This window comes from Leiobunum rupestre, chromosome 7 (assembly GCF_980474605.1).
Source record: "Leiobunum rupestre chromosome 7, qqLeiRupe1.1.hap1, whole genome shotgun sequence".
Taxonomy (NCBI): domain Eukaryota; kingdom Metazoa; phylum Arthropoda; class Arachnida; order Opiliones; family Sclerosomatidae; genus Leiobunum; species Leiobunum rupestre.
This window is the reverse complement of record NC_143390.1, coordinates 56,438,642-56,464,888: the sequence shown is the minus strand read 5'-3', so window position 1 is coordinate 56,464,888 and position 26,247 is coordinate 56,438,642. Positions and strand designations below refer to the sequence as shown.

Genomic DNA, 26,247 nt, shown 5'->3' with positions numbered 1-26,247 from the left:
CTCCCCCTGTCCCGCGCTTGCTTATATTACCGCCTATGCTAGAGTTATCGTATTTTCTCCTCCAGAAACACTTTTATCCTCAAAGCTTTCGTATCACCGACCCAATGGAACCTTAGACATTCCAAGTGTATACCTCTTAAGTTTCCTGCTAATGTTTATATCTTTATGTATGTATTTGGGACTCAATAAGTGCATAGCACTTTCTGTTCCTGATAAATAAAAATATTATATTTAAGCGCCTATTTCATTCTCTGTTTTGTACTTTTGTACTTTGTAGTAGTTTTTTCTGTTAGCGCTGTCTGCTTGCTAGTCTGTTAGTTTGGTGTTTGAAAACTTTAATAAATAGTGAAATACCTTCATTATAGACACATTCAATAAATTTTCTTTCATAATTCGAATTGTGAAATGTTAAATCGATAGTAGTAGGTAAATTAATTTGATATACAGCTAATAATGTTTGTGAAATCATCTAAACTTTTTTTGTTGCTATGTTTTACCTCAATTGAGCCATTGGCTTTCTCGTTTATCGATGTCACAAATTCTGGTGAGTTACTTTAAATTTAGTATTTGGGTATTAGTGTCCTGTTAGACTAATTAACATAGGGATGTTTATCTTCCACTGAATTTCACCAGCAAGTGTGCAACATGGTAATTCTTATTCCTCTATCAAAAACAGGCATAACAGCCACTGCGAAGGTATCACAGGCAACAGGCATCCATAAAATTTTCAATCTTATAGCTATTAAAGATATTAGCTATGAGAGATGCGAAAAGTAGAATAATGCCAACAGATGACGCTACAGAACAGGATCGCTCTCTGTGATAATTTTGTGCTTGCTTTGAGTGATTAACACATCTCTTTGTCCGTAGAGGGATGGCCCTAAGTGTGGTTTTACATTTTAGGGAAGCTGAAACATTCCTTTCAGAATTAGTACGAGCTTAAGTGGGTATAAAACAGAAAGTCTGGGAGGAAAGGGGTTCGTTAGCTTTCTCAATGGTTTCTGTAAGGTTTTTAAGGAATTCGTCATAGATTTTATGGACGGAAATATTCCTAACCCTTGCTCATAGATTTTAATTCACCAAGGCGGGGGGAAGATGGCGACAAAATGCGAGTCGTGGCCTTATCGTGGAGTGAATTAAATCTGAGAGAGGGGGGTTACATACAGGGAAAAGAAAAAAATAAAAAAGAGGGGGAGATTCGAATTCAGAATGGAAACCCTTTGTCGTTAATCAATCACAAAATCTTTATTTAACACTCAAATTTATAAATAACACTAAAATACAAAAACAAATGAACAAAATTGCGGGGGGGAACTGAGGGGATAATCTTACTTCGCTTCTAGTGATGGTTAGGCCATCTCTACTATGGTTCTTTTAGCTTTTTCCAATATAAGAGGAGAATTTAAACACTAAAAATACACTCTTTGACCTTAAATTTGTTAATGAAACTATCTCTTACTATTTTCTATGGGATCAGTTCCGGTATCCCTACTCTCAGGCATCTTGGTTTCAAAGGATGGAGGGGGCAGAAACAAATATACACTTACACTAAATAATAATAAACACTACAATTAAATACTACAATTAAAGATTCTACAATTAAACAATGACAATAATTAACTCAAAATAATAACAACGACGAGGGCACAACGCGAACGGAAAAAGTAATCCGAACTGTATAAATACAAGAAGCAGAATGAACTCTCAACCTCGAGGGGACCTGTCTTAAATCCTTTTCTCGGACAATAGCGAGGGATTAAGCTTTCTTTTCTAAACTTTTTCTCTACTTTTCACTGGCTACTTCGTATTTCGACCCTGGGTACTTTACAAGGGGGGGGGGGGGGGGTTATGATGGAAATTCTACTCATCACTTGGTTTCGGTGTCCTCCGCTACGTTGTCGTCTCTCCGTTTACGGGTTTTCTCTTTCCTCGGTTTACGTAAGATGCCCGACACACGCACTTCACAGAACGGGACGTCTTTGGGGGCTGCTTGTTTACGCGTTTCTTTATTCACACTTTTCTTTAATTCTCTTTATTTACTCGTCTACGGTTTGGCGGCCGGATTGCGGGTTTCTTCCTATATTCTTTTACTTCACAAGCTGACGGGGGCGTAGGTACTTCGGGTTTCAGTCTGAAATGTCCGGCTAGGCTAGGGAATCGGTCTCGGTCATCTGGCTGTCTTCTCTCGGAATGGCTAGATATTGGGTGATCAACAGGTGATTCGAGGGTGTTGAGGGCATTACGCCTCTCAGACTCATTACTGCTCGGCTTATGTTCTTCCGGCCGGAATGTCCGGGCTGTGGGTCATCTAGGCAATCATGGAGCGTTGTTCCGATCATGTGGTTTGCATTGAGGGTTAATTAATATTTAAGCGCGACTTCATCGCACATTATTTTATATTTATTTCGACATGGTTCTTCTCTTGCCCGAGAAGCAGAGTTCTGTCCAGTTCTGTCCAGGTCTGCCAAAGCAGAGTCCTGTCCGTTCTTGCAAAAGCAGACTTCTTCACTTCTCCCAACTTCTCCCTTTTTGGGGCCCTGTCTCTTGGTTTTGTTCGGATTATTGGGGGGCGGGGTTGAAACAAAAAGCAACTGGTGACCTCCCATTTTACCTAGGTCATTGGTGTATTTAAGACTCGTGTCTAGTCATGCGGTGGTGACGTTGTCCGATTTACGAAAGGTCGCTTGGGATTGCGGGGGGGGGGGAAATGCCAGAGAGTCTCGAGGTTCCCGATTTTCTGTCTCCAAGCGGAAACGTCCGGGCGCCCTCTTGACCCTATGGCGGCAACCTTGGAAAACGTCCGCTTTTCTTGGGATCTTGCTACCTGATAGTTAATATGAAGCTTGTGGACTTGAAATGACTTCATGGGATCGCTGTAAGCTGAGGGAGCTTTACTGGTTTAGTTCGGAAAGTTTTAGGGAAATCTGGGCTGGGAAAGTTTGCTTAATGTATTGCACCATGGTCTTGTGACCGAGATAAAAACACTTTAATTAGCGAGGGATTAATTTTAGCGTTGCCGAAGGCAGGGATTTAGTTTATAATTTATATTGAGAGAATGGTTTAATTAATTATCTTAATTTTATATTTTATCGTGGGGTTTGATCGAGTTCTATAAGGCTTATAAACACTAATTAATTTGTATGTATGGTTCAAAAGTTATTTAAGTTTTTAGTTTATCATTAAATTAAATTTATATTTAACACGGGGATTAGTTTCATTAAATAGAGCTCGGAATTCTAAGAAATTTGATGTATGGGGCTTTACGAATACTTAACAAAAACTGTAAATTTAGAGGGTCAAGAGTGCGGGGAAAACGTAATAACAAAAGTAAATAAAACACAGAAAAAGTAAAAAAAAATAAGTATACGGGGGAAAATGAACCTGAAGGGTTACATTTCCTTCAAAAATGAGGAGCTGTTTCCCCTATACAATGAATGAGCCAATCAGGAACGACTCTGTTACGTTTGGCCTATGTCATCTGACGTCATGTTCAGAGGAAATAGTTCAGATTGGCGATGCTAGCTAACCTAGCGGTAAAACCAATAAGCATATCCTCCTTGGTAAAACTGTGAACTCCCGAAGACGTTGGTTAATTTATACATATTTCAAAAATTTTGCCTCTGTTAAGTTCAAGCTTGGTTCAAGTTCGCAACTAAGTTCCCAAAATAATTAAGAATTATTTTATAAAAACAATTTTCTTTTGATTTACGTCCATGGCTTTACTATCCAATACTTGCCAAGCTATCCAATGTACTACATTAGAGAGTTCATTTGCATATATTGTGTCACAAATTACAACTGTGTCAATTCCTTCTTCATTAAGTACTAAATTCTATACCCAATTGTTCCATGCGTACAGAAAGCCACTATACCCTCCTCTTTCTTCAGAGTAATGCGAATGTAACAACTCGTGTTAAGAGCACATATCTTCTAGTAGTTCTTTTAAAGTTCCATTGTTTTTAAATTTGCTAAACACTTTTAAGCCACACACCCGATTCATCCAAAACAAAAACCTATATTTTTCGTAAGTTTTTATCACATTCATGATATTTTCCATCCTAAATCCTAATTTATTCGATTCTATCGATTATCTAACTAAGCCTTGCCAAACATGTGAATTTTCACAAATAGTAGATGCACCAAATCCAGCCCAAAGACTATATAATCAGGTACATGCGAGTAAAGCGCCAATTGTAATGCTCCACCAAAGGGGGTAGGCACAAACTAGGGGCATGCTTGGGGGATGCTCATTTTTGATGGAACAGGGCCACCGGGTCCTCCCAGACTTTCTGTTTTATATCCACTTTTGGTACGAGGTTTCAATATGCAATAAGGGAGAAATGAAGATGGTTTGTAGGCAATAATGAGGATTATCAATCAAATTCACTATCCATCAATTATTATTGACATGTACTACACAAAAAACTAAACATTAAAATACACACTACATTTGTTACTTTTGGATTGGCTTCTTAACTAAAAATCAGGTTAGATATGATAAGGAATTAAAATAGAATATACAAGGCGACCAATATGGTGGCTATTTAGAAAGCATTCTCCTCACTATTACAGCAGGAGCAGCTATCATACCCTGCAATTTAAGAAATGTAACTTTGAAGTGTCTATAACGGTGTATATTATATCATGTGGCAAAAATAATATTTTTATCTATATCATCTTGTCATTTCCATTTTTGTTATTTTAAATTGATTTGATTTGTATTAGTTTTTGTTTACCATTTTACAAGAAAATATTTCCTTTTTGTAAAATTATTGGTACGTACGATAATGGCATAATATCAGCACTGTTTACCAAATTAAATTATAAATGCTATTTGTGTAAAATTATTTCACTTTTAATTAAATTTTTTTTTGTCGTCTGAATCGAATTTTTTTGGTCTTGTTTCTATATATTTTTTTTACATTTTTCAGATAAATCATCTTCAAATAGTCCTAAAGAATTAAATGGCCTAAGTTTTAATAACTCAACACTGAATACAACTTCAGAAAGCTACGAAGATGAGAGTTTACATAATGGTACTCAGAAGAAGAACAGTTCAAGACCCAAAACATCCTTTTACCAGGTTATTGTTTTGATTGACACAAATGAAGTTTCAGATACCAGTACAAGAAGGCAATTGATTAATTGAGAATAAATATGAAACTACTTTCTATGGCCCTTTTCAGGTATCAGATTATTTGATAAGGAGAAACCAATAGCCACAAAGTTTGTTTTGGTATTGCATACCGTTAGAATAAAGTAACTTTTTGTGTACATTTATTATAATTTGGTAAGAAAATAATGCTTATCAACAATGAAAACCAAACCCGAAGTTGCTATTACTATTCAGATTTCAAAAATGTGTTCTTTTGGAAATCTGAAATTAAGTCTGCAATAAAAAATCTGTGGATGGGTGTGATGGACACAGTGATAAAGTATCTGAGGGCTGCTCCACCAAAAATTTAAAAATAATAATAATTAAGGGCAGTACTTAATTGCATCTAATGTATTGGTTCGTTTTCATGTATTCTATTGGACCCTACCCTTACCAAAAATTAGTTGGATTTTAGTTTGTATACACATTTTAGTTGGCAGGAAAATCCTTTTTCTTTTTTAAATTGGTAATTAGTTGGTTTTTAGTAGTCAGAAAATTACATGTTGTTTTTATGTTTAGATTTAATTAATATTTAGTTTGTATACAAACTTAAAACCAAGTTTAAGTAGTTCCTAGATAACTTATTTTTTGGTAAGGGAATGTTTTTCTTAAAACCCTTCTGAAGACCTGGGTAGGTAAGGCAGGTTTAGTGCCAGAGGCGTTGTGACCTGCCACCACTATCTAGAGGGTACCAAAAAGTTTAATTTATTTAAATTTTATTAAAGTACCACATTAAATTTTTTCGCTTAGGCAACTGATGTGAAACTCCTTTTTCCGTACCGTACTTACCGTGATGTGCAAATAACCTACTATTCAGTTCCACAATTGACATACATGGCGTCATGGAGATTGGAATCAAATGTTACTCAAAGTAAAAGATGTGAACCTAAAAAGATTCATTTGTAAGATTTTCATTTCATTTTATTTGTTAACCACTTATTCCATTCATTTGAAATCCGAGCTATGTCTTCTTTTTAGTTACGCTTTACCATGTGGCAACAAAGCTACAAGGTTTTTGATAGGTTGGTTTGACGAGCTAGGTCAAAGCCATTCAGCTACAAGACATTATTAAATTAATGCAATAAAAGTACGACAGGACCACAGGTGGACTTTCTTTGAACTAGGTCATGCCACATATTCCCATTTTCGCAAGTGTCAATGTAGAGTTGGTGCAGATTCTGCCCTTTTGTTTTCCCCACTCCACTTGGCCTCCCTTTAATGGGGTGGCGGAGATGTTAGCACTTTTGAGTACAGTTAGAGGAGCCAGGTTAAATCCCAGCTTGTGGCACTAGGTGAAAACTCAGAACTACTCCTTCTGCGTTGAGTTATGCGAAACCTGGTATGATGGGAAATATTTGCCTGTTTCCGGGTCAATGAATTTGAAATCACACAGATACAAAAATTTTCTAGTATTTAAACATATTTTGTTTTTTAATATGGTTTTTAATATTAAATCGTCTTAGAATCATCAGTATCTTGTTGAAACATGTCCCAAAATAAATAATTTTTAAAGGCATACACTTTCACATAAAATCGCTAATGCTGAACCAATGTTGATTTCATACGTAATTTATAAGTTTTATTAAAATTGAGTCAAAATAATTTTTTTAATTTGTTACTGTAAATTTTTGGTCTGGCCCCCTTTGCTGCTACCCTTATGACGTCACATGGGTATGCTAGTGTATGTTTCCAAGAAATTTAAGTTAATTTTTATTTGAATGAATAAATTGATCTCTGGATATGTACACATTTTCTGATGACAGAAAATCAGAAATACATGAACCGAAATTATCAGCGAGCATATTTTTGTCGGACGGCAATTTCCCCGTGCGAAAGGGGAGGGTTAACAAGCGAGGCCTTGTTAATTTTCCGCCTCCCGCGACTACAAGGAAAATTTCGAATGCACCATGGGTAACTATACCGCCATCTAGTGAGGCTAAGATAAATTATTCCATCGAAGAAGATCGTGAGAAACGTGGTCTGTAAACCTAGGCTTAGCCGTGTTTTGTTTTTGAGAGGTCAGTGGAAGGCGGTAGCTGCAGCAGCTGTTCAATATGGAAAAAGTAGATGAATTAAAAACCTTTTAAACTAATCTTAAAAGACCATTTATGTATGAAAGAACAGAGAAATACTTAGTTTTATTAGAATCGGAAAATATATAAATTACTTAATGGAGCTACTTAAGATATATGAAACCCAGATAAAAATATTTAGGCCTGCAGTAGCAAAGAATATGGGAAGACCAAAGAAACAGAAGGCTACGGAAGAAGAAGAAACTGAAATAAACCACAAGAAAAGAACTAGTAGAAATAAACAATAGAAATGATGATTTCGTTTACGAGTAAGGCTACCTTTATGTTTCTATTCAGATTTATATTTCAAATAAAACAAGTACAATTATTGTAACAAAATAATACAAATATTTATTGTTTATAATTTTAAACGTAGTCAAGTTAAACCAAAAATAAATAGACATAAACAGAAAGTCTCGCATTGGAGGCAAAGTTCGCGCCATGTAATCTGAGAAACTACTTTAACCCCTTTTGGCGGTGCCGACCCCCTTCGCGGACCGTTACAAATTTAGGGCATTGCACGAGGTACATGCGAAAACTGGTTTTAAAAACGTCGCTCTCCGCGAAATAGCTAGCAGGTAGCAGCTAAGTTCGTAGTCTCCGCGCGCACGTGTGTACCAAAATCAAAACTTAATGTTTTAGTTTTGTGTTATAATGATGGAAAATTCTCGGAGAGTTATGGATGTTATTATTAAGAATTATGCTGAAGACGTAAACGTATTTATTTCATCCCATTTACTTAAAGGAATTATAAATCCGAATATTTCAGTGTTCGTTTCTTTCTCTTCCACAGATTTTGGATATTCAGTTACTAAGCCTAGGTCTACCTTATCTACGTCTTCTAACGCTTTGCTTTTTTTAAAATATCTTCATTGTTTTCAATTTCAACGAGTTCAGTTTGAACTCCAGTCGTATGCAACTCTTTTATCTATAAATTACATTGACTTGCCTAGTTTTTAGAATTTTCTGGCATTAATGCTGTGGTTTTTTTCCGAGCCATTTAGAACTGAAAATTAAGCGGACGATCGAAAGAGCTTATAGGAAATCCCGCCAGGGTGTTAAGCATCGCGAAACACTACTTTTACAAATTTCCGACCAAAATTTTCCAATGCTTTACAGGCGATCTGATTGGGTGGCACTCAAAGGGTGGGAAGCATTGGGGGTTTGCACCTTAGATTTCATGGAAACCAAAGGGAAAGGTACAGAATACCGCAAATGCGAGACTTTCTGTTTATGTCTATTTATTTTTGGTTAAACTAGTTTTTATTAGTCGTTAACTGGGCTTCATTAATTAATAACAATTAACTGACTACGATGATCATGATGCACTTGTAATTTTTCCCCAGCAACATATTTTATTTATTTATTTGTTTTTCGAGAAAGTTTCGCTCGGCCGTCGCCAGGTAGCGTATTCAAACCTTCACCGCGGAGGTGGGGAGGTTCTCTTTTCGAGAAGGAGAAGATGACATCCGGCCACTAAGGTGGGGGAAAACGGGGAACTTGCCTCCCGTGTTAGAGGAATAGGACGCTGATAATTTCGGTTCATGTATTTCTGAGAAAATGAAACTCTAAATTGTATTAAATTAAAACACTAGCTAACTCTCAACAATACCTCTTCAATAATTTCCAGGACCCTATGCAATTGCAATTTTACTTCTTAATTTCATTTCAGTTTTTTGCGTTTTGGAGGATATCCTGTGGTCAATGGGGACAACTCAAGTTTTCCGTCCGAAATGTTTTTGGATAGAAATTATTTCTCCTCCTTTTCATTTGAAACTGATAATGGACCTAAATATCTCAATTTGTCCAATCCATTACCTGGAGATTGGTTTGGAGTTTCGTATATTGAAGAAGATACCCATCAAATAGTACAAAAGGTAATCAATTTAAAATCAAGTGAATTTTTAAAAAAGTCACTTTTAAAAGTACGTAATGTACTTGACACAATTATAAAAATGACCTAAAAGTTTCTGTAGTAATGCAAATTTTATTGCCAGTAAATTTAATTATGAGCCATCAAAATCTTTAATATAGCGATATAATCTGTGTAAATCAATTAGATAACTTTTTCAATGAAGAAAATCAGATGTGATAGTGTTGTTATTATGGTTTTTAATCATTTTAAATCTATTTATAAATATTATGTATTATATTATATTATATATTATATAAATAACTTGAATTTCAATTATTGTGTTACAGGGACTTTTCACTGTTTGCCAAGCTTGGCTTCATACTCATGTCAAGTACTTTACAGAAGAATCTGTGATATCCTTATCTCCTTCTACGCCACTGAGTACTGAAGTGAATGGTGAAGATACATTATTCAAGTTGGTTTATTCAACTCTCTAGTCATTTCTCCTCTATGTATCATTAAACTTTCTTGTTATAATTCAATGTGTTTTTAAACCTGGAATATAAAAAACTCAATATAATCATTTTCCTTAACTGTAAATAGATACAATCTTGACCATAGCAATAATAGAAACTCCATAAGACTGCCTCCAAGCTTATTATTTCGTTGTCATATATGCTACTGTACCACAAAATACTAGAGGGTAATATTTGAAAAACGGGCCTCTTTTACTTTTTCAAAAGCTAGATTTATATGCAGTATTGAATTCTTAAACCACACGGAAATGAGGCCATAGATAAATAAAATCGTCTAGTCTACAGTTTAATGTGAATTTTTATCTCAATTGTTATGTTTTGCAGATTTTACACAAGTCATAGTATATGGTCTTCCGAAATAACAATATCAAAGTGCTCGGCAGTTGAAAGTGAAATAAATGGGATTGGATCCATTTCAAAATGTCCAATTGTCTTGTACTCTCGCCCATTAGCTCTACCTCTTGGTAATGCAAATGAGTCTTCAATCAACTGTAGCTTGTTACTTGACTCAGCCATGTGCAAACTTGAAGTAGTGGCTGTTGAAGATGGGTGGAACTATGTTCTTATTAAAGCGTCATCATTAGCAGTATTACCCATTCATTTTGAAATTTCCGTCAATTATGCTGGTAAATTTTAATTTGTTTTCACTTGCAAATTGTGCTAGAAAAAACAGTTGCAGCAATAAGTTACATAGGTTAATTTTTCATTAAGGGCGTTGCATACAATAAGTTTATAATCACTGTCATTCTGCATGTCTCTGTCTGGCTTTTAGCACCTCCCTCTAAACTGTCCATTTCTCAACTTAAAATTTAATCCACAACCTCTATACTGAAGCAAAACAATTAGCTACTGACTATTAAGGTCACTTTTATTTAATTAGGAATTTTAAATTAAGGCTATTGTTTTAAATAGCAAGTTTTCTAAAGTTGAAATAAATTGATTAGTGCATTTTTCCTACGTGTATGGATTTCCTAATTGAAATAGCTAAGTTGGAAAGAACCTAGCATCGATTATATTAAATCAGTAGGTGTTTAATTCTAGGCCAATTTATCTACTAGGGTTTTGATTTTTCTACTAATATTTTTCAGATTAATCCAATCTGTGATATTTTTAATTTAACCAATTGAAATTAATATAACACAGTGTATTTCAAGCAAAGTATCAATTAGGAAATAAAATTATTAAATAAATATCAATAAATTTGAAGAAAACTATTGATATTTTCTAAGAAAAATAATGAAACATTTCGGGGAATTTTGGTGTAGTAAAAGTGGATGCAGTAATGTAACTCCTTTAAAGTATGAAACAGTTTTCTTTAACTCTACACAGTGAGTTTTGAATCTCCTTTGAATGAATTATTTTCCACTAAGCTCTAAGAAATGCTTGTGGAAAAAGCACACGTTTTAGACTTTTGCATTAACAGAAATACAGGTTCTTTAACCTTAAAGTCAGTCAGTGATATCCCTATAGCCGCAACAACATGAAACTCTTTGATTCACCATTAAATATCCACTTTAAATTTTTCGTTAATTTTCCATTTCCATTTTCTGGAAAGATTTAAGATTTTTTCTGTTCGTTTCTGAATAATTGATTAGCTCTGTTGCTTAATGCTCTCTGCCTTTGCATAAAAACAATAACATACTTATTTGTTTTAGCATGTCAAGATAGCGATAACTCAGTAGAAATTGCCGATGTGCCTCATCATTCGTTTCATACATCATCTAGTATTCTGAAAACAAAATCACTTAACAAAAGATCAGAATCCCTGCCAAATATGAATAATACTGGTACTCTAAGTGAGGATATATTTATGGATAATGAAACAATGAATTTTGGGGCTAATGTGTTCTACTCTGCGGCATCAAAATCATGTTGGCCTCGTATTCATCTAGTGAGGAATAATTTAAATGGAAATTTCGCATTTCGGTTTGATCAAGTGAGTTGTCATAGTTTCCACATAGCATTTTCAATGCTTTCTAGTTGTTTTAATCGCTAGCTCCAAGAATTTATTGTAGGAATTTTTTATAAATGTTACAACCACAAAATGGGACACTCCAAGAGCAATAGTAAAAGGTTTTTTGATGAAGCTGTTGAAAATCTGTACTCATTTTGACTTGATCTTATTGACTTTTTTAGTGATATTCATTTGTATGATTAATACAAATCAGTTTTATTTATTGTTATAAGATACTTCATGCAAACTATTATACAAACTTCTATGCTCTATTTCTGCTTTTTCTGTACAAAAAAAGTTCTAATACTAATGCAAATGCTTGTTTTTAGTTACCTGATGGAAATGACAGCACTCCTGTTCTCGTCAACTTCTCCATGAATGCCATATCATTGCTTTCATTTAAAATAATACCCTTACTTGATATTGGTGGTACATTAGCCATAGAAATGGTTCTACCAAAAACATTGGTAAGTTAAAATTAGCTATACAGAAATTGAATATAAGAACTCTTGACTTAAGAAAACTATAGATGGCATTGTTTTATCAAAATTTGTTTCCCCTTCCCATAAAAACTTGCTGAGGTTAACGGTAATAGTAAGTGTAGGGAGCTGACGGTTGGCTTGCGTGGCATGAAGGGCTTGCCACCACCCTCCTACGCATTGTAACCCGGCCACCTGTTACTTGATCACGCACAAGCAACATTGCTTATGTGGTTGAAGGTGGTGCCTTGGGTATTAGCTCTATTTAAAAGAAAGAAAAGAAAAACTCAACCTTTTTTGTATGCTGACACTCTTGCCCAGCCTGCGACCAAATTGAGTAATATATTATTGTCCTTGGTAGTAGTATATTTCGCCTTGGGTATATTTAGACACTTGATTGTGCTGTAACTCCAAAAATCAGTAATAATTTTTGCCAATTGTCATACTTATAATTGTTATTTTATCATTTTTACTGTGTTCAAAATTGTAGACTATAGAGATTACATGCAAGTAAACAAAGAATCACTAAATCTAAGCCTAAAACTGAGGTTTAAATTAATTGACGGCTTTTAAAATTCATTTTGCGCGTGAAAATACCGCAAATTATAAATTGAAATATCTAGATTGAAAATTAAATAAAAAATAGAAAATTAATTTTGATTTTGAAGTAGGATCAGAAATGTATGTATTTCCACTTAAGGAGAATGGGATGATTTTTAGCATTACTCCCAATCCCCCTTATGCTTAAAGAGTATGCTACATAAAATCTAATTAATTTGCCATTCTATTGGTTCGTTATAACTGATGTCTTCTGACTTGATTGAAACAGATGCTCTTGGCGATTTTTGGGGGAAATTAGACCATGATGTCGACGAATTGGCGTAGTCGTTCTCCCTAAGGACCACCTTTTAAATTAACATGGTTTTCGAAGGGAAAATCCAGCTAGAAATTGGATCTTTCTCTATATGAAGAATCATATAATATAAATTTTGGCCCAAAAGTCAGCGAAATTTCTACTTAAGTAATATAAATTAGAAAAATCTGAGAATTAAATTCCTGATAGGTAACTTCCCTTTCCAGTGGCGCAGCTAGTAGGCAGCAAGTTTTTGGGGCCTATATTGCTAGCAGAAAAGTATTGAGAGTGGTGGCAAAACAACTGCAAACTCAGACATCCTTGGATGACCAAAGCGTTAGCTATGCCACTGTCTCTTTCTTATGGAAAAAAAATTATTATAAAACTGGGATGTATCATAAAAATTTGTGGAAAAAACCTGGTACATTTCTGCAAATAGGTTTTTCATAATTTGAAAAAACCATGGAAGACTAGTCCACATGGACGACAAGTTATCGGGCATTTCCAATAAGATTGGCATAATCATTTTAAAACTGATTCTAACACTGCAGCCTCTTGGAACTCGCTCCCTCACTCAACCTCTATTGTCACCCATTTCAAAAGTTTCCTAGGAAAATAATTTATTGAAACTAATTTTTTTGTACCTTTTTCTAGTTAATCCCAATTTATATCGCTTTGACCTTATTGGCTATAATCCCTTAGAATGATAATAATAGAGGGATTAAATTATCAAAAGTAGTGAGATCTACTGAATTAAGATTTTTTTAATTATGATAACAATCTTATTTGTTATTTTCATATCTAATGAAATTCCCTCATTCAATATTTCAATCTATCTGATTTACCATGTACACGCAGGATTTATAAACAAGATGTGTGATCAAATAAATAACGAAAACCTAAATAGAAATTTCTAAAATACATAAGTTATTCAACGCCGTTGAGATTACTTAAAAGTGAACTAAATCATACTTGTCTTATAATCATTAACTTAAATAGTTGTTCATACACATAATGTATTTATTTTTAAGAATACAACTGAAAAAAATGTATCTGTGTCCATCTGTTTGGAGCATCTGTTACGACCCAGCCTTAATTTGACAACAGGATTGTGTCTCTCACCAATGAATTTGTCCGTGAATACAAGTTCGTATGATAGTCGTTTTGGTACACTTCTAATTCCGTTTCCTCAATCTGGACAGTGGTATCTGAGTTTGAAAGCAAGCTGCTATGTTTCTGAACAGTCTCAGAATGAAAGGTTCGTTTATGTAAAGAATTTTGGTTATTTATGAAACTATTGTAAGGTAATAAGTTGAGAGTAAGTGGGTTTGGAGAAAAAAATCTGAAAAATTACCTTGCACTAGGGTGCATTTTATATCAAGTTTAATTATATGCCTTTAACCCATTAATTATAAAAAGTATTTATAAGAATCCGATAAACTAATACTTCATATAAGTCAAAAGAAGCGACGCATGTTATATCATTTTTTTTTCATTTTAATTGGGGTAATAACAATAAAAAAAAAGCATTATTGAATAAATTATTTAAAAATTTAACTTTGCTACTATTTTGTGTTTCATTTTTAGCAAGGTTGAAGAGCATTATTTTGTTCCTTGTGATGATAACCACACTTCTGTTTTCTTGCAAATAAAATCCTCGCCGTGCATTCAAGGCCAATGCGGTGGTCCATATGGGAATTGTTACCAATACATAAGTGGAAGTTTCATATATAGCACTTGTGTTTGCGGAGGAGGTAAGAATATTGATAATAAAGTACTTTTTTATTTATTTATTTAGTAACTTTGGTTACTAAATAAATTAACAATCTCAATTTAAAAAAATTTGTACTTCGTTTTATCATTGCTTTTATCATTTGACAAACATGAAATTAAGACTCGGTTCATAGTCGTTTATTGTTCTTCTGATCAAAGTTTATTGACTTTTAAATCACCTTTGATAATGTAAGGTATCTTACTTTATCAAAGTTGATTTAAAAGTAAATTTTTTTAATGAATTTAAAAAAATATGAACTATCATTTTGCTTTTAAAGCAGTGTTCAAGCTTTTTAAATATGTATTTTGAGATGTTTTATCCCGTTTTACATATCATAAAATGTATTTTCTGTGAGTTTTAATTTCATTTCGCAACTCCTATTTCACACGCATCAAAATCTGCACTCTACTATACAGTGTTTTTTTATTAGAACAAGTGATTTTTTATGAAAACTACGATACTCCCTAAAATGCATAGTTGGCATAGTTCCGGCATAGGTCGATTTCCTAACGTAAACATTTCTACTATAGCAAGTAAACCAAGGAGTGGAATCACTATTTATAAGGCATTGTGGTTTTGTATTAGGCATAGCTCTTTTTGCAGCTCTCTGGCATAGCTCCCTAAAATCGACTGACGCGACATCAGCCCACGATAAACGTGGTGGTTTGGATTAGCCGGACTTAGCACGCGATACCAAGGGGGGAACGAAGTCTTCGCCGAGTAATGTCGCCTGACAGCGATGGGGGCGCACGGCGCCACCCAACCCCATGCTAAAAAATGCTATGGGCCATCTATAACGCAACCTAGAGGACAGCACCAAGCCTTACGCACCAGGTAAAGTTGGGCGTGGACAGTATTCAATCCCTACGAATCTCGACAAAAAGAGCTATGCCTGATACAAAACATCAATGCCTTATAAATAGTGATTCCGCTCCTTGTTTTACTTTCTATAGTAGCAACGTTTACGGTAGGAAATCGACCTATGCCGGAACTATGCCACCTATGCATTTTAGGGAGTAGCGAAAACGACTTAAGGTAGAAATTTGAAATTTTAATGGTTAAGTTAATACACCGGGGGACATTGATTGGTGAATTTTCATCGTTTTATAAAAATATTTTAACACTTTATAGAAAAATTATGTTTCACCACTATGTGCTAGATTGAAAAATTGACTAGTTAGGCAAGCCAAAATAATCTTTTGTGATCCTGGAAAGTGATAGTCGCGCACTTTATTAAGAAAGCGTAGCTTACTCATCTTAATTACAATCTTTATTTTCAAAAAACTTAAAAGGATTTTGAAACACCTAATTAGACAAAGGGTTTAAAGTTCACGTACATTTTTGGTATTTAAATGGAAGTCACTTTTTGTTTAACAAAGGAACGTAAATTTTCGAATTATGGTTCTTTATAAATATTTTTTAAAAACCATGGCTAATTAATATTGATAAAATTATTTAAACAAGAACTGCTACTTCATGGTTAACCAAATGATTTAAAATTTTTGGGAGCTTTTGGACCGTGGTCTTTCCTCAGCCGTGCGCGTTATACAAAATGGATCATGGGGCGAAAGCTCCAGAGAAATTACTGGCTTCATCGCCGTTTTACATCCTCTTAATTGCTAACACTTAACACATTGTCTGTGATAGCGCCTTGCTAGGGGGAGGTTTTCTTATTGTGATGATGTCACTCCGTTACTAGCTCTCAGTAAAATATTCCCCAACATGACAAACTTATGGAACAATATTATAGAATTATGATGTTGGGTTGTTGTTAATATTTAGTATGAAAATTAAATTACCAGTGCCATTTTTCTTTATAGGCTGGAGAGGATGGGACTGTTCAGATAACAGTCATGCCACACCAAATTCAGAACTACTAACTTCAGTTCTTCTACTGACAATTAGCAACATCTTTTTCTTCCCTGCAATTGTTCTAGCTGTCCGTAGAAAGTATTTTACGGAAGCTGCAGTGTATCTAGTCACTATGTTTTTTTCTACTGTAAGTTTTTTTAGAAAAATAAAACAATCCGTTAATTATTTTCATCCTATTTTTTAGATGTATCATGCCTGTGATGCGGAGATATTTTACTATTGCCTTATGAAACTCAATGTATTGCAGTTTTGTGATTTTTATTCTGCAATTCTGTCAGTTTGGGTCACAGCAATTGCAATGGCTGAAATTCCTATAACTTCCCCAGTTCAATCTCTGGCACATGTGATGGGAGCTTTTGGTGTAGCAGTTGGTGTTGAATATGATCGAACTGGGTTGTGGGTATTTGTTGTACCTGTTGCTCTAGGATTGTTCATTATTCTACTCTATTGGGTAAGGAAAATGTTTTTATTTTTATTTTTTGTTTATACCTATGGCAATATTTCAAAAACAGGGATCTAACGTTTATCTCATGAAAAAAATATAGAGAAAGGTTTGGTTAAAATGGAGATTTTTGCTTGTTCAAACCACTATTTTCAAAAACAATACTTTTCATTGAAATATATAACCCATCATATACCAAAGTCTTGAAAAATTGTGTGTTAAACTAAATATACTATTAATTACAATTTACAATAAATATTTATAGAAAGTACTTCAGGTTCTGGATTAAATTTAGCCTTAGCTATTTAATAGGTGGTTCTGAAATATAATATTGACAAATATGTGCATAAGAGTTATTTCTTTGGGGTGTATGGTCTTAATATATTAGTAGATTGTAGCTCGCGCAAAGTTGCACGCTTTGGAAGTGATAAAGAAACTCCCGCTCAAATACTTGAACCATACAACAGAAAGTAACCAAATCATGTGACCAACGATTTTTTTCGGAACCACCTATTCCAAGAACAAATTTTTTTCTTTAATTACTTTATAAAACCACCTTTATACCAGACATTTCTATAATATTAGAAATTCAAAGCTCAAATTAAAAAATATTTTAAGTTGATTTTAATTTCCTGGGCAATGGATCATACAAACATATTTATAACACACCCTGTTTTGGGGCAATTTACTTGGCCAAAAAAAGAGGTATCATTAGGTATGATCTTTTGGAAGAAATTAGTCCCTGTTAAGGTATATTTTTTTCAACTACTTCTTTGACAATGTTTATGTTCAAAAGGTTTATTATATACGAGTATGAGTAACCCTTTTTTATGATACTTTATAGTCTAATCGATGCCGCAAAAATCATCATTGCTATCCAACGAAGAAAACGTGGCTGTTGTGTTTATTGCCAGGTTTTTTAACAGCAGCAACAGGATTAGCTCTGTATTCATTTTTGGAGACAAAGTCTAATTATCAATTCGTCCATAGTGGATGGCACATTTGCATGGCAATATGCATTTTATTCTTGTTGCCCAAGAAGAGAATGTCGAAAGAGAAAGGTAAAAATTAAGGTACTACAGAATGTTAATAAAATAACGTTCCATTTTAATTTTATATTTGTAACATCCCTTACCAAAAAATAAGTTGGCTAAAAAATATTTAAACTTGGTTTTAAGTAGGTTTTAAGTTGGTATTTGAGACAAATACCAACTTAAAACCTACTTAAAACCTACTTAAAACCAACTAGAAGTAGACTTAAAACCAACTCTGATTTTGCTTAATGGAGGCAACTTAAAACCAACTTAAAACCAACTTGAAACTTGCTTAATAAAGACAACTTAAAGCCAACTTGAAACTTACTTAGTAAAGACAACAACATGTTTAGTGGGTGGCCTACCACCAGGGTATTTGCACTGCAGGCAAGTCAATATAAAGGCGGACTGACAGAAGCAAACCTAGGCCTTTAAACCACTTAACAACTACTAAAATATACATATACATACTCCCTTTAAAACTATATATTAAGGGGGGCGCAAAAGCGGCTAAATACCCCGGGCGCCATTTTCTCTCGCTACGCCTCTGCTGGAACAACACTAGTCACAAGCATGAAATGTGCCCGAAATATTCTGTTAAAGAGCGACCCTTGGACGGATCGTTACAAAGTACCCTCGTAGGTTCTTAGAAATATAAATACGTTCTTTGCATATTTGGACGAGCGTAGTTATTTAGTAGAAAAATATTCGTCAAAACATTTTAAACCTTCTCGCGATACAAGCACAAACTTAAAGCCAACTTAAAACCAACTTAAAACCAACTTAAAAATAATATGAAATTTTCCGACCACTTAAAACCAACTAATTACCAACTTAGAAAAAATAAGAATTTTCCAGCCTACTTAAAACCTACTTAAAACCAACTTATTACCCCTTTAACTAGTTTCTTGAAATATGCTGGCAACTTGAGCCTACTTAAAACCAACTTAATATCAACTAAAATGTGTAAACCAACTAAAAGCCAACTAAAAACCAACTTATTTTTTGGTAAGGGATCTTCCATATTGGTTTAGTAAATCACTCAAGAAAATATAATTAGCAGGATTTTAGTAAATACTTACATTTACTGTATCAATTTAGGCTTAAGTACATTATATATGTAGTGGTCATAATATACAAACTGTTAAGCCTTAATAAGGAATAATCTGGGGTGGCTCTAAGCAATTAAAAATTTGATGCCCTCATATATATCTAAGCCTGGCTTTAGCTGCACCATTTTCAGTTTTGCATCATGTGGTCTTTAATCAGGTGGAAAAGTTTGAAATTATAATGGTAAAAACTGGAAAAAACAAGAATAGAAGATGTGAACGCTTAACCATAACTGACATGAGTGACAACCTAGGGAACATTCTTCCTATTGAAGCTGAGCTAGCTATTAAAAGGTTGACCAATTTGGTGAACTAATTAGTAGCAGGACTACTTTAAGAATCGTGTTCCACCCATCCCGCGACCTTTGTTCTTTACTTTGTTTCCCACAAAATTTATGAAAGTGATGTTGAAAACTTTTTGAGCTGTCAATGGAATGTGGACTGCACATTTTTTCATTAATCTTTAAGTTACATTTTTGTGATTGAATAGCCATCAAAGTGGAAAAAAACTATGGCGAATTAGTAGTAGATACCACCTTTTTTGAACAAGGAAAGCCTAGTTTGAAGTTTCCTCCCAGTGCCACCATTAGGGATCAAATTAGGCTCCTCTTGCGGTGCACAATATTATATAGAAATGTAGGATATCTGAGAAAATTTCAATTTTATTAGAACAAAATGAAGTGATAAACTCATAGGACATTCCAATTACTTGGGTGTACACTGCAAAAATCACTAGAATTCTCACTTAAAAATCACAAACTTTTCATCGGTAATCAGGCTTACAAAATATTTCCAATTACTACCCCTAAATTGGTACCCTACAAAGGCTGGCTTGTGTCAGCATAACAGGAGCTATGAGAACAGCCCCAAGTGCTTCTCTAGAAATTCTCCTGAACATTCTTCCTCTTTATCTTTTCATGGGAGCCTATAGGCTCATCCCGAATGGTTGGTGGAGGGCAAATATCTAAAACCCACTCTGGCCCAGGTTCGGGAATGTATTGTCTTACTAGCAATCTCGGCTTCTTTGAAAGTCTTGGTGTTTATGCTAGCCTTTTTCAGGTGGAAATTTAGTCTATTGATTAAATAACAATAAAATGTATGCGGTGTAAACCAAAGATTTAAGAACCTGGGTTAAAATTTATGAGAGATACTGAGAGTATATAATTTACAAAATAGAAAAAAATAATTTTTAAGCTTTTCATTATTGTCTTTTTGAAAGGCACTGCTAACACCATTAATTTGTTTGTTAGTAGACACTGTGCCATTATCAAGCCAAGTCCTTTGTTTTCAGTTTGGTGCAATTTGATAAAACACATCAGTTCTGGTGAAAAATGTGCCATTTGCTTTGACCCATTACCAGAGGGTTTTTCAAAATGAAAAATACTATCTCCATAACTTAAAATGCAAAATACTTTCTCCATAACTCAAAATGTTATAACAAATGCAGTTTACTTTTACCACAAACTGTGGTAACTAATTAGTTTGTATTAATAATTAGTTAATTAGCAATTAATTACAATTAGTAATTTTAATTAATAAAGTAATTAATCGTAATTATTCATTAGTAATTAATTATCGTTATTAATTGGTATTAATTATCGTTATTAATTGGTAATTGAATATCGTTATTAATTGGTAATTAATTATCATTATTAATTGGTAATTGAATATCGTGATTAATTGGTAATAATAATAATAATAATCAGCTAGGCTAATACCCAAGGCACCACCTTAGGCCTAAGTCATCGAGCGACTTTTAAAGCCTTTAATTCAGGTGGCCGGGTTACAATGCGTAGGAGGGTGGTGGCAAGCCCTGCATGCCACGCGTTCGAGCCAACAGCTCCCTACACTAACTATTACCGTTAACCTCAACAAGTTTAATTAGTAATTAATTATCGTTATTAATTAGTAATTAATAATCATTAGCAGACGGACTATCTCTACAAGAGCCAAAATAATGGTAGCAGAGTAAAAACTTTTTGAAAAAGCATTTTCAAAATGTTATTAAACATATCAAACCCACAATATGCAACATATTTTCCTAGAAACTCAAATGTAAAATGCAAAATAATTTTTCCAACTCAAAATTCAAAATTTTATTTGGCATTTTACATTTTTAAAATGTATTTTGAACAACCCTGCCAATTGCATATCTGTTCACAAATGTTTAGTAATTACACTTATCACAATCTACTCAATAGTCCTGGAGACGATGTTCAAAAATCGTTTTTATGCCTACAGAAAGGTTAAAGTAACAACTCGGTTACTATTGGTTTAAAATAGGTCCACATACCATATTTTAGGAGGTTAAAATAATAATTTTTACTCCTTACACCTAGACATTTTAAAGTTCAAATTTTTTTTCCATCTCCTGCTTTGAAAACATTTTCCTAAAAAAATTAAAACGATGTGTTCATAAAATTTTATGATTTAGGAATAATTCAAGCTATTTATTTGATTTGAAATAAAATTATTGGACCAATTATAATTTTTGTATGATGTTGGGGAATCCAAGATTAAATTTAAAGTTGCTTTATTACGCTAATAAATGTATATTCAAAAGTATGTATTAAGTTTTATTTGAGAATTCAATGAATCTGTTCGTGTTCTATAGAGTAATACAACTTTTTAAAGAGATAGTGTCAAAATTTTCTACGTATATGAAGTTTTTTCATCAATTATTGTAAAATATAGTAAAGAAAAATATAGTTATACAACATTTGGTATAAATATAAATATTCAAGATAAATTTCAAATTTTAAAATAGAAAGATAACGTAACTTTTTTTATCACATACTGTCTACGTCATAGATAGGTTGATGTTTATTGGATGCTACTAGAGCAAGCTGGAGATTACAGGAGGAAATTTTACTCCCATCACTTTCTTTTGATACGAGTTTCCCGCTTTCGCACGCTTTAAGATCCTCATTCGATGGAAAGTAATGGAAAGATAAGCCACTTTTGTTGTTATTATTACTGCAGGAAGGAACTGCACAATACACTGTGGCGTCCAAGGTCTTCGGTGCTTTCGGTGGCATCTTTCCGTAGAATATAAATATTGTTATAATGACTACGTATAAGAAATAATGATATAATTTATAAACAATACCTTGTTATCGATTTTTTTCTTCAATTTCTACTTTCAAAATAATATTTTTATACGTAGCCGGCTCGTGAAGTCGTGATTCGAGAATCTCGAACCGCGTGGTCCGCGAGAAGAAAGTCAAAAAACGCGCTTACAAATCCTCTACGCGATAGTAGAAAGAAGACTACTGGAAATTCCCCGCCGCTCGAGCTCGCCGAAATCGACCAAACTCATGACGTCAACAATCTGTAAAGTTTTGACGCGGCTATTGAAATACCATTATTTTACATTAAAATATAAAACTAAATACTAATTGAAACCCTTACCAAAAAATAAGTTGGTTTTTAGTTGGCTTTTAGTTGGTTTACACATTTTAGTTGATATTAAGTTGGTTTTAAGTAGGCTCAAGTTGCCAGCATATTTCAAGAAACTAGTTAAAGGGGTAATAAGTTGGTTTTAAGTAGGTTTTAAGTAGGCTGGAAAATTCTTATTTTTTCTAAGTTGGTAATTAGTTGGTTTTAAGTGGTCGGAAAATTTCATATTATTTTTAAGTTGGTTTTAAGTTGGTTTTAAGTTTGTGCTTGTATCGCGAGAAGGTTTAAAATGTTTTGACGAATATTTTTCTACTAAATAACTACGCTCGTCCAAATATGCAAAGAACGTATTTATATTTCTAAGAACCTACGAGGGTACTTTGTAACGATCCGTCCAAGGGTCGCTCTTTAACAGAATATTTCGGGCACATTTCATGCTTGTGACTAGTGTTGTTCCAGCAGAGGCGTAGCGAGAGAAAATGGCGCCCGGGGTATTTAGCCGCTTTTGCGCCCCCCTTAATATATAGTTTTAAAGGGAGTATGTATATGTATATTTTAGTAGTTGTTAAGTGGTTTAAAGGCCTAGGTTTGCTTCTGTCAGTCCGCCTTTATATTGACTTGCCTGCAGTGCAAATACCCTGGTGGTAGGCCACCCACTAAACATGTTGTTGTCTTTACTAAGTAAGTTTCAAATTGGCTTTAAGTTGTCTTTATTAAGTAAGTTTTAAGTTGGTTTTAAGTAGTCTTTATTAAGCAAGTTTCAAGTTGGTTTTAAGTTGGTTTTAAGTTGCCTCCATTAAGCAAAATCAGAGTTGGTTTTAAGTTGGTTTTAAGTAGGTTTTAAGTAGGTTTTAAGTTGGTATTTGTCTCAAATACCAACTTAAAACCTACTTAAAACCAAGTTTAAATATTTTTTAGCCAACTTATTTTTTGGTAAGGGAAGTGCTAATATGTATATATTCGGATTCAGGACTTAAAAATCGATCATTACGTGTAAGCCAAAGAACAAAATTTTAAATTAATCTGAGTTTACACTATCTCTTTAACATTCTTTTCCTCTTAAAAAATTTTATAATGGAGAAAAATTTAACACAATTTGTTAGGCAAGCTAAATCTAGCTTCAATTAAATGTAAACATTTTAAAAGATTTGTCAACATATTTTTGCAAATCTCATGGAGTGGGGTGCTCATAGTTGTTTCAGCCAATTATTGCCAATTGCTCTAATTTTGTTGAAACAAAACCAATACATTTGTTGTTTTTTCAGAGCCTTGGGAAGGTGACAGTAATGTAAATTGCAACAGTTATGCTCAAGTTGAAAATGGAAGTGAAGTGAGCACATTTTCTTCTAGTGAAAGTGATAACCATTCAGATGAACAACTTATTCAACCGCTTGCTTCTCACATCTAGTCTATATAGTGCCATTTTTATTGTAAATTCTAATATTTTGCTTAATAATGTCAATGCAAAGTTAGTTTAGAGACTAATATCTTTCATTATTGTATTATAGTTATTTATTCCTAATTTACGCGTACTTTATTGTGTGGATACTGGATTTATGCTTTATTTTATCTTAGCCGTAACTAAGAAATTTTTCATTCTTAAAAAAATAATTATTTCAACTTTTATTGTAATTTATGTTGCTTTGGCAGCCTCCCGCTTTTTCCAACATGTAGTTAATGATCTCTCCTACTACTGTTTATTGGAATTAGAAAAACGTTTATTTTAATTTAAAAAAGAAATTACAATTTTTTACTATGGTAGCTCTAAAAGTTCCTCAAGATCAATGTGCTTTAGATTTTTTTAGTGCAACAAAACTCACAACTATTGTAAATAACTATTTCTTTGTAAGGACTTTTCGGAAATGTCTGGGTAAACTTCATTGTCTGCCTTAAAATTTTGGAAAGCTGAGACTGCCTCTCTCACATGATTGACTGGCTAATAGAGGGAAAGAAACTAGACTGAAATACAAATTTTTTATATATTACACTACAAAGCCAGTTTTGAGAGAAACGCTAGCAGATTACCAACTTACTTCATCTGTACAAAGAAAAAACAAAGATAGGCATTTTGTAAATTTTTAGATATTGCCAGTTTTCCCAAAATATTTCGTTATTCCGCCCTAGACTTTCCCCCTAGTTTTGACAGTGTTTTAATATTTTCATTTAATGAATTGTTTGACTAAGGTGCCTGTCAATCCTCCCAACATAGAAACGAGACAGTCTATTATGTTGTGTGCCTCAAAACTGGTCTTGAACAATTTATCATTTTACCTTTGTTTAGCCAAGTTGCTGTTGTTTGTTATGTTTGCAGAAATATCTTTTTGTATGCTTTAATTTTTTTTTTGGTAGTAAATTTAATATAATTTTTTTTTGTGTACTGGTACATTCTAATGAAAGATGTAGTTTCCATGGTAACTGAATTGTAAAACATTTACCAAGGTTGTCACAAATGTCTTTTTTTAAGTTGAGATAGTACAATGTCTAGTTTAAAACCTGGTAATATATTAAGTTTTGATTATAAATGCCATGAAGGTATAGGTTTTAATCTTAATCTCCATGAAATAATACAATAAATTTTATTTATTGACACCTTTATTTCTTAGAAATATTTATTTAAATTTTAATATACTGGTACAGAAGTTTACACTTAAGAATGTATGTATTATTTTATTCAACAGTGCTTAGTCAATTTGATAAAGTACGTTTTAGTTTAGAACTATACAAAATTTTATATTTTCCCTACTTTATAGTACACTGTAATCTGGCATCGCTATTCATATTTTCTGGCAAACTTTATTTTATCGTACTACGTTATATAATCTGGCATAGCTCTTAAATTTTCTAGCATAACACAGCTGAAACACATCTTTCTATATTTTCTGGCATAGTTTATTTTATCGTACTATTTTAAATAATCTGGCATAGCTCTTAAATTTTCTAGCATAACACAGTTTTTTATTTTCTGGCATTGTTTTCTAGAGGGTTTAACTTCAAAATATTTGGCTGATTTTACATTATAATCAGTGGCGGATTGGCCATAGAGTGAACCTGCCCGATGGCAGGTGGGCCCCTCAAACATGATAGCGTTATAGTTGTTAAAGCTGTGGCCCTTTGCCTTCTGGCAGCCCAAAATATTAGACCCTGTCCGCCACTGATAATAATACCTTATATAATCTGGCAAAGCTACTTATATTTTCTGAAATAGATTGTTATATTGTAGTACGTTAATTATGTAATCTGGAATAGTTCTTTGCATATTCTGGCATAGCTTTTATCTATTTGGTTCAACTTTGGCTTTAACTATTACTTTATGTAATCTGGCATAGATCCTCATTTCATTTCTATCATAGTTCTTTAAATGCATATGGGCACTGGTCTTTAATATCATAATATTATCTATAATATGTTATATAATCTGGCATAGTTTTCATTAGTATTTGGATATGCAACATAATCACTAATTAATATGACCGTAAGTGTATAATATTATTACATAAGTGTGACACTTCCGATTCTTCACATGAAAACGTTTGGGTGAAGTGAACTACATATAAGTATATGTATTTGTACCCCGCTGCTCCGCCTTAAGCACTACAGCGGCCACCTAAAACAACCAGCCCCGGGCAAAAGTGCGCTTTGCGAAACAACGTTCGGCCAGTGAGACAGCCATTTTGACCGCCTCACATATAGCAAACAAACGCCCTCATCACGGC

At 33.6% G+C, this 26,247-nt stretch overlaps 1 protein-coding gene across 3 annotated transcripts; it reads left to right on the top strand.

Annotated features, from left to right (window-relative positions):
• Positions 1-334: 334 nt before the first annotated feature.
• On the top strand, positions 335-25,114 carry LOC149937535 (post-GPI attachment to proteins factor 6-like). Of its 3 annotated transcripts, XM_090153255.1 has the most exons (15): positions 335-544; positions 4,932-5,083; positions 5,906-6,057; positions 8,900-9,104; positions 9,430-9,557; positions 9,943-10,244; positions 11,274-11,554; positions 11,902-12,039; positions 13,936-14,162; positions 14,492-14,658; positions 16,499-16,677; positions 16,735-17,001; positions 17,837-18,053; positions 23,800-23,864; positions 24,385-25,114. In XM_090153255.1, exons 1-15 carry the CDS (start codon positions 454-456, stop codon positions 24,406-24,408), a joined length of 2,595 nt encoding a protein of 864 aa, XP_090009381.1. In that variant the 5' UTR covers positions 335-453; the 3' UTR covers positions 24,409-25,114. The 3 variants fall into 3 exon arrangements, with proteins under 3 accessions (XP_090009381.1, XP_090009379.1, XP_090009382.1); XM_090153253.1 differs by having other exon boundaries at positions 23,800-25,114; XM_090153256.1 differs by lacking the exon at positions 24,385-25,114 and having other exon boundaries at positions 17,837-18,065; positions 23,800-23,931.
• Positions 25,115-26,247: the final 1,133 nt, after the last annotated feature.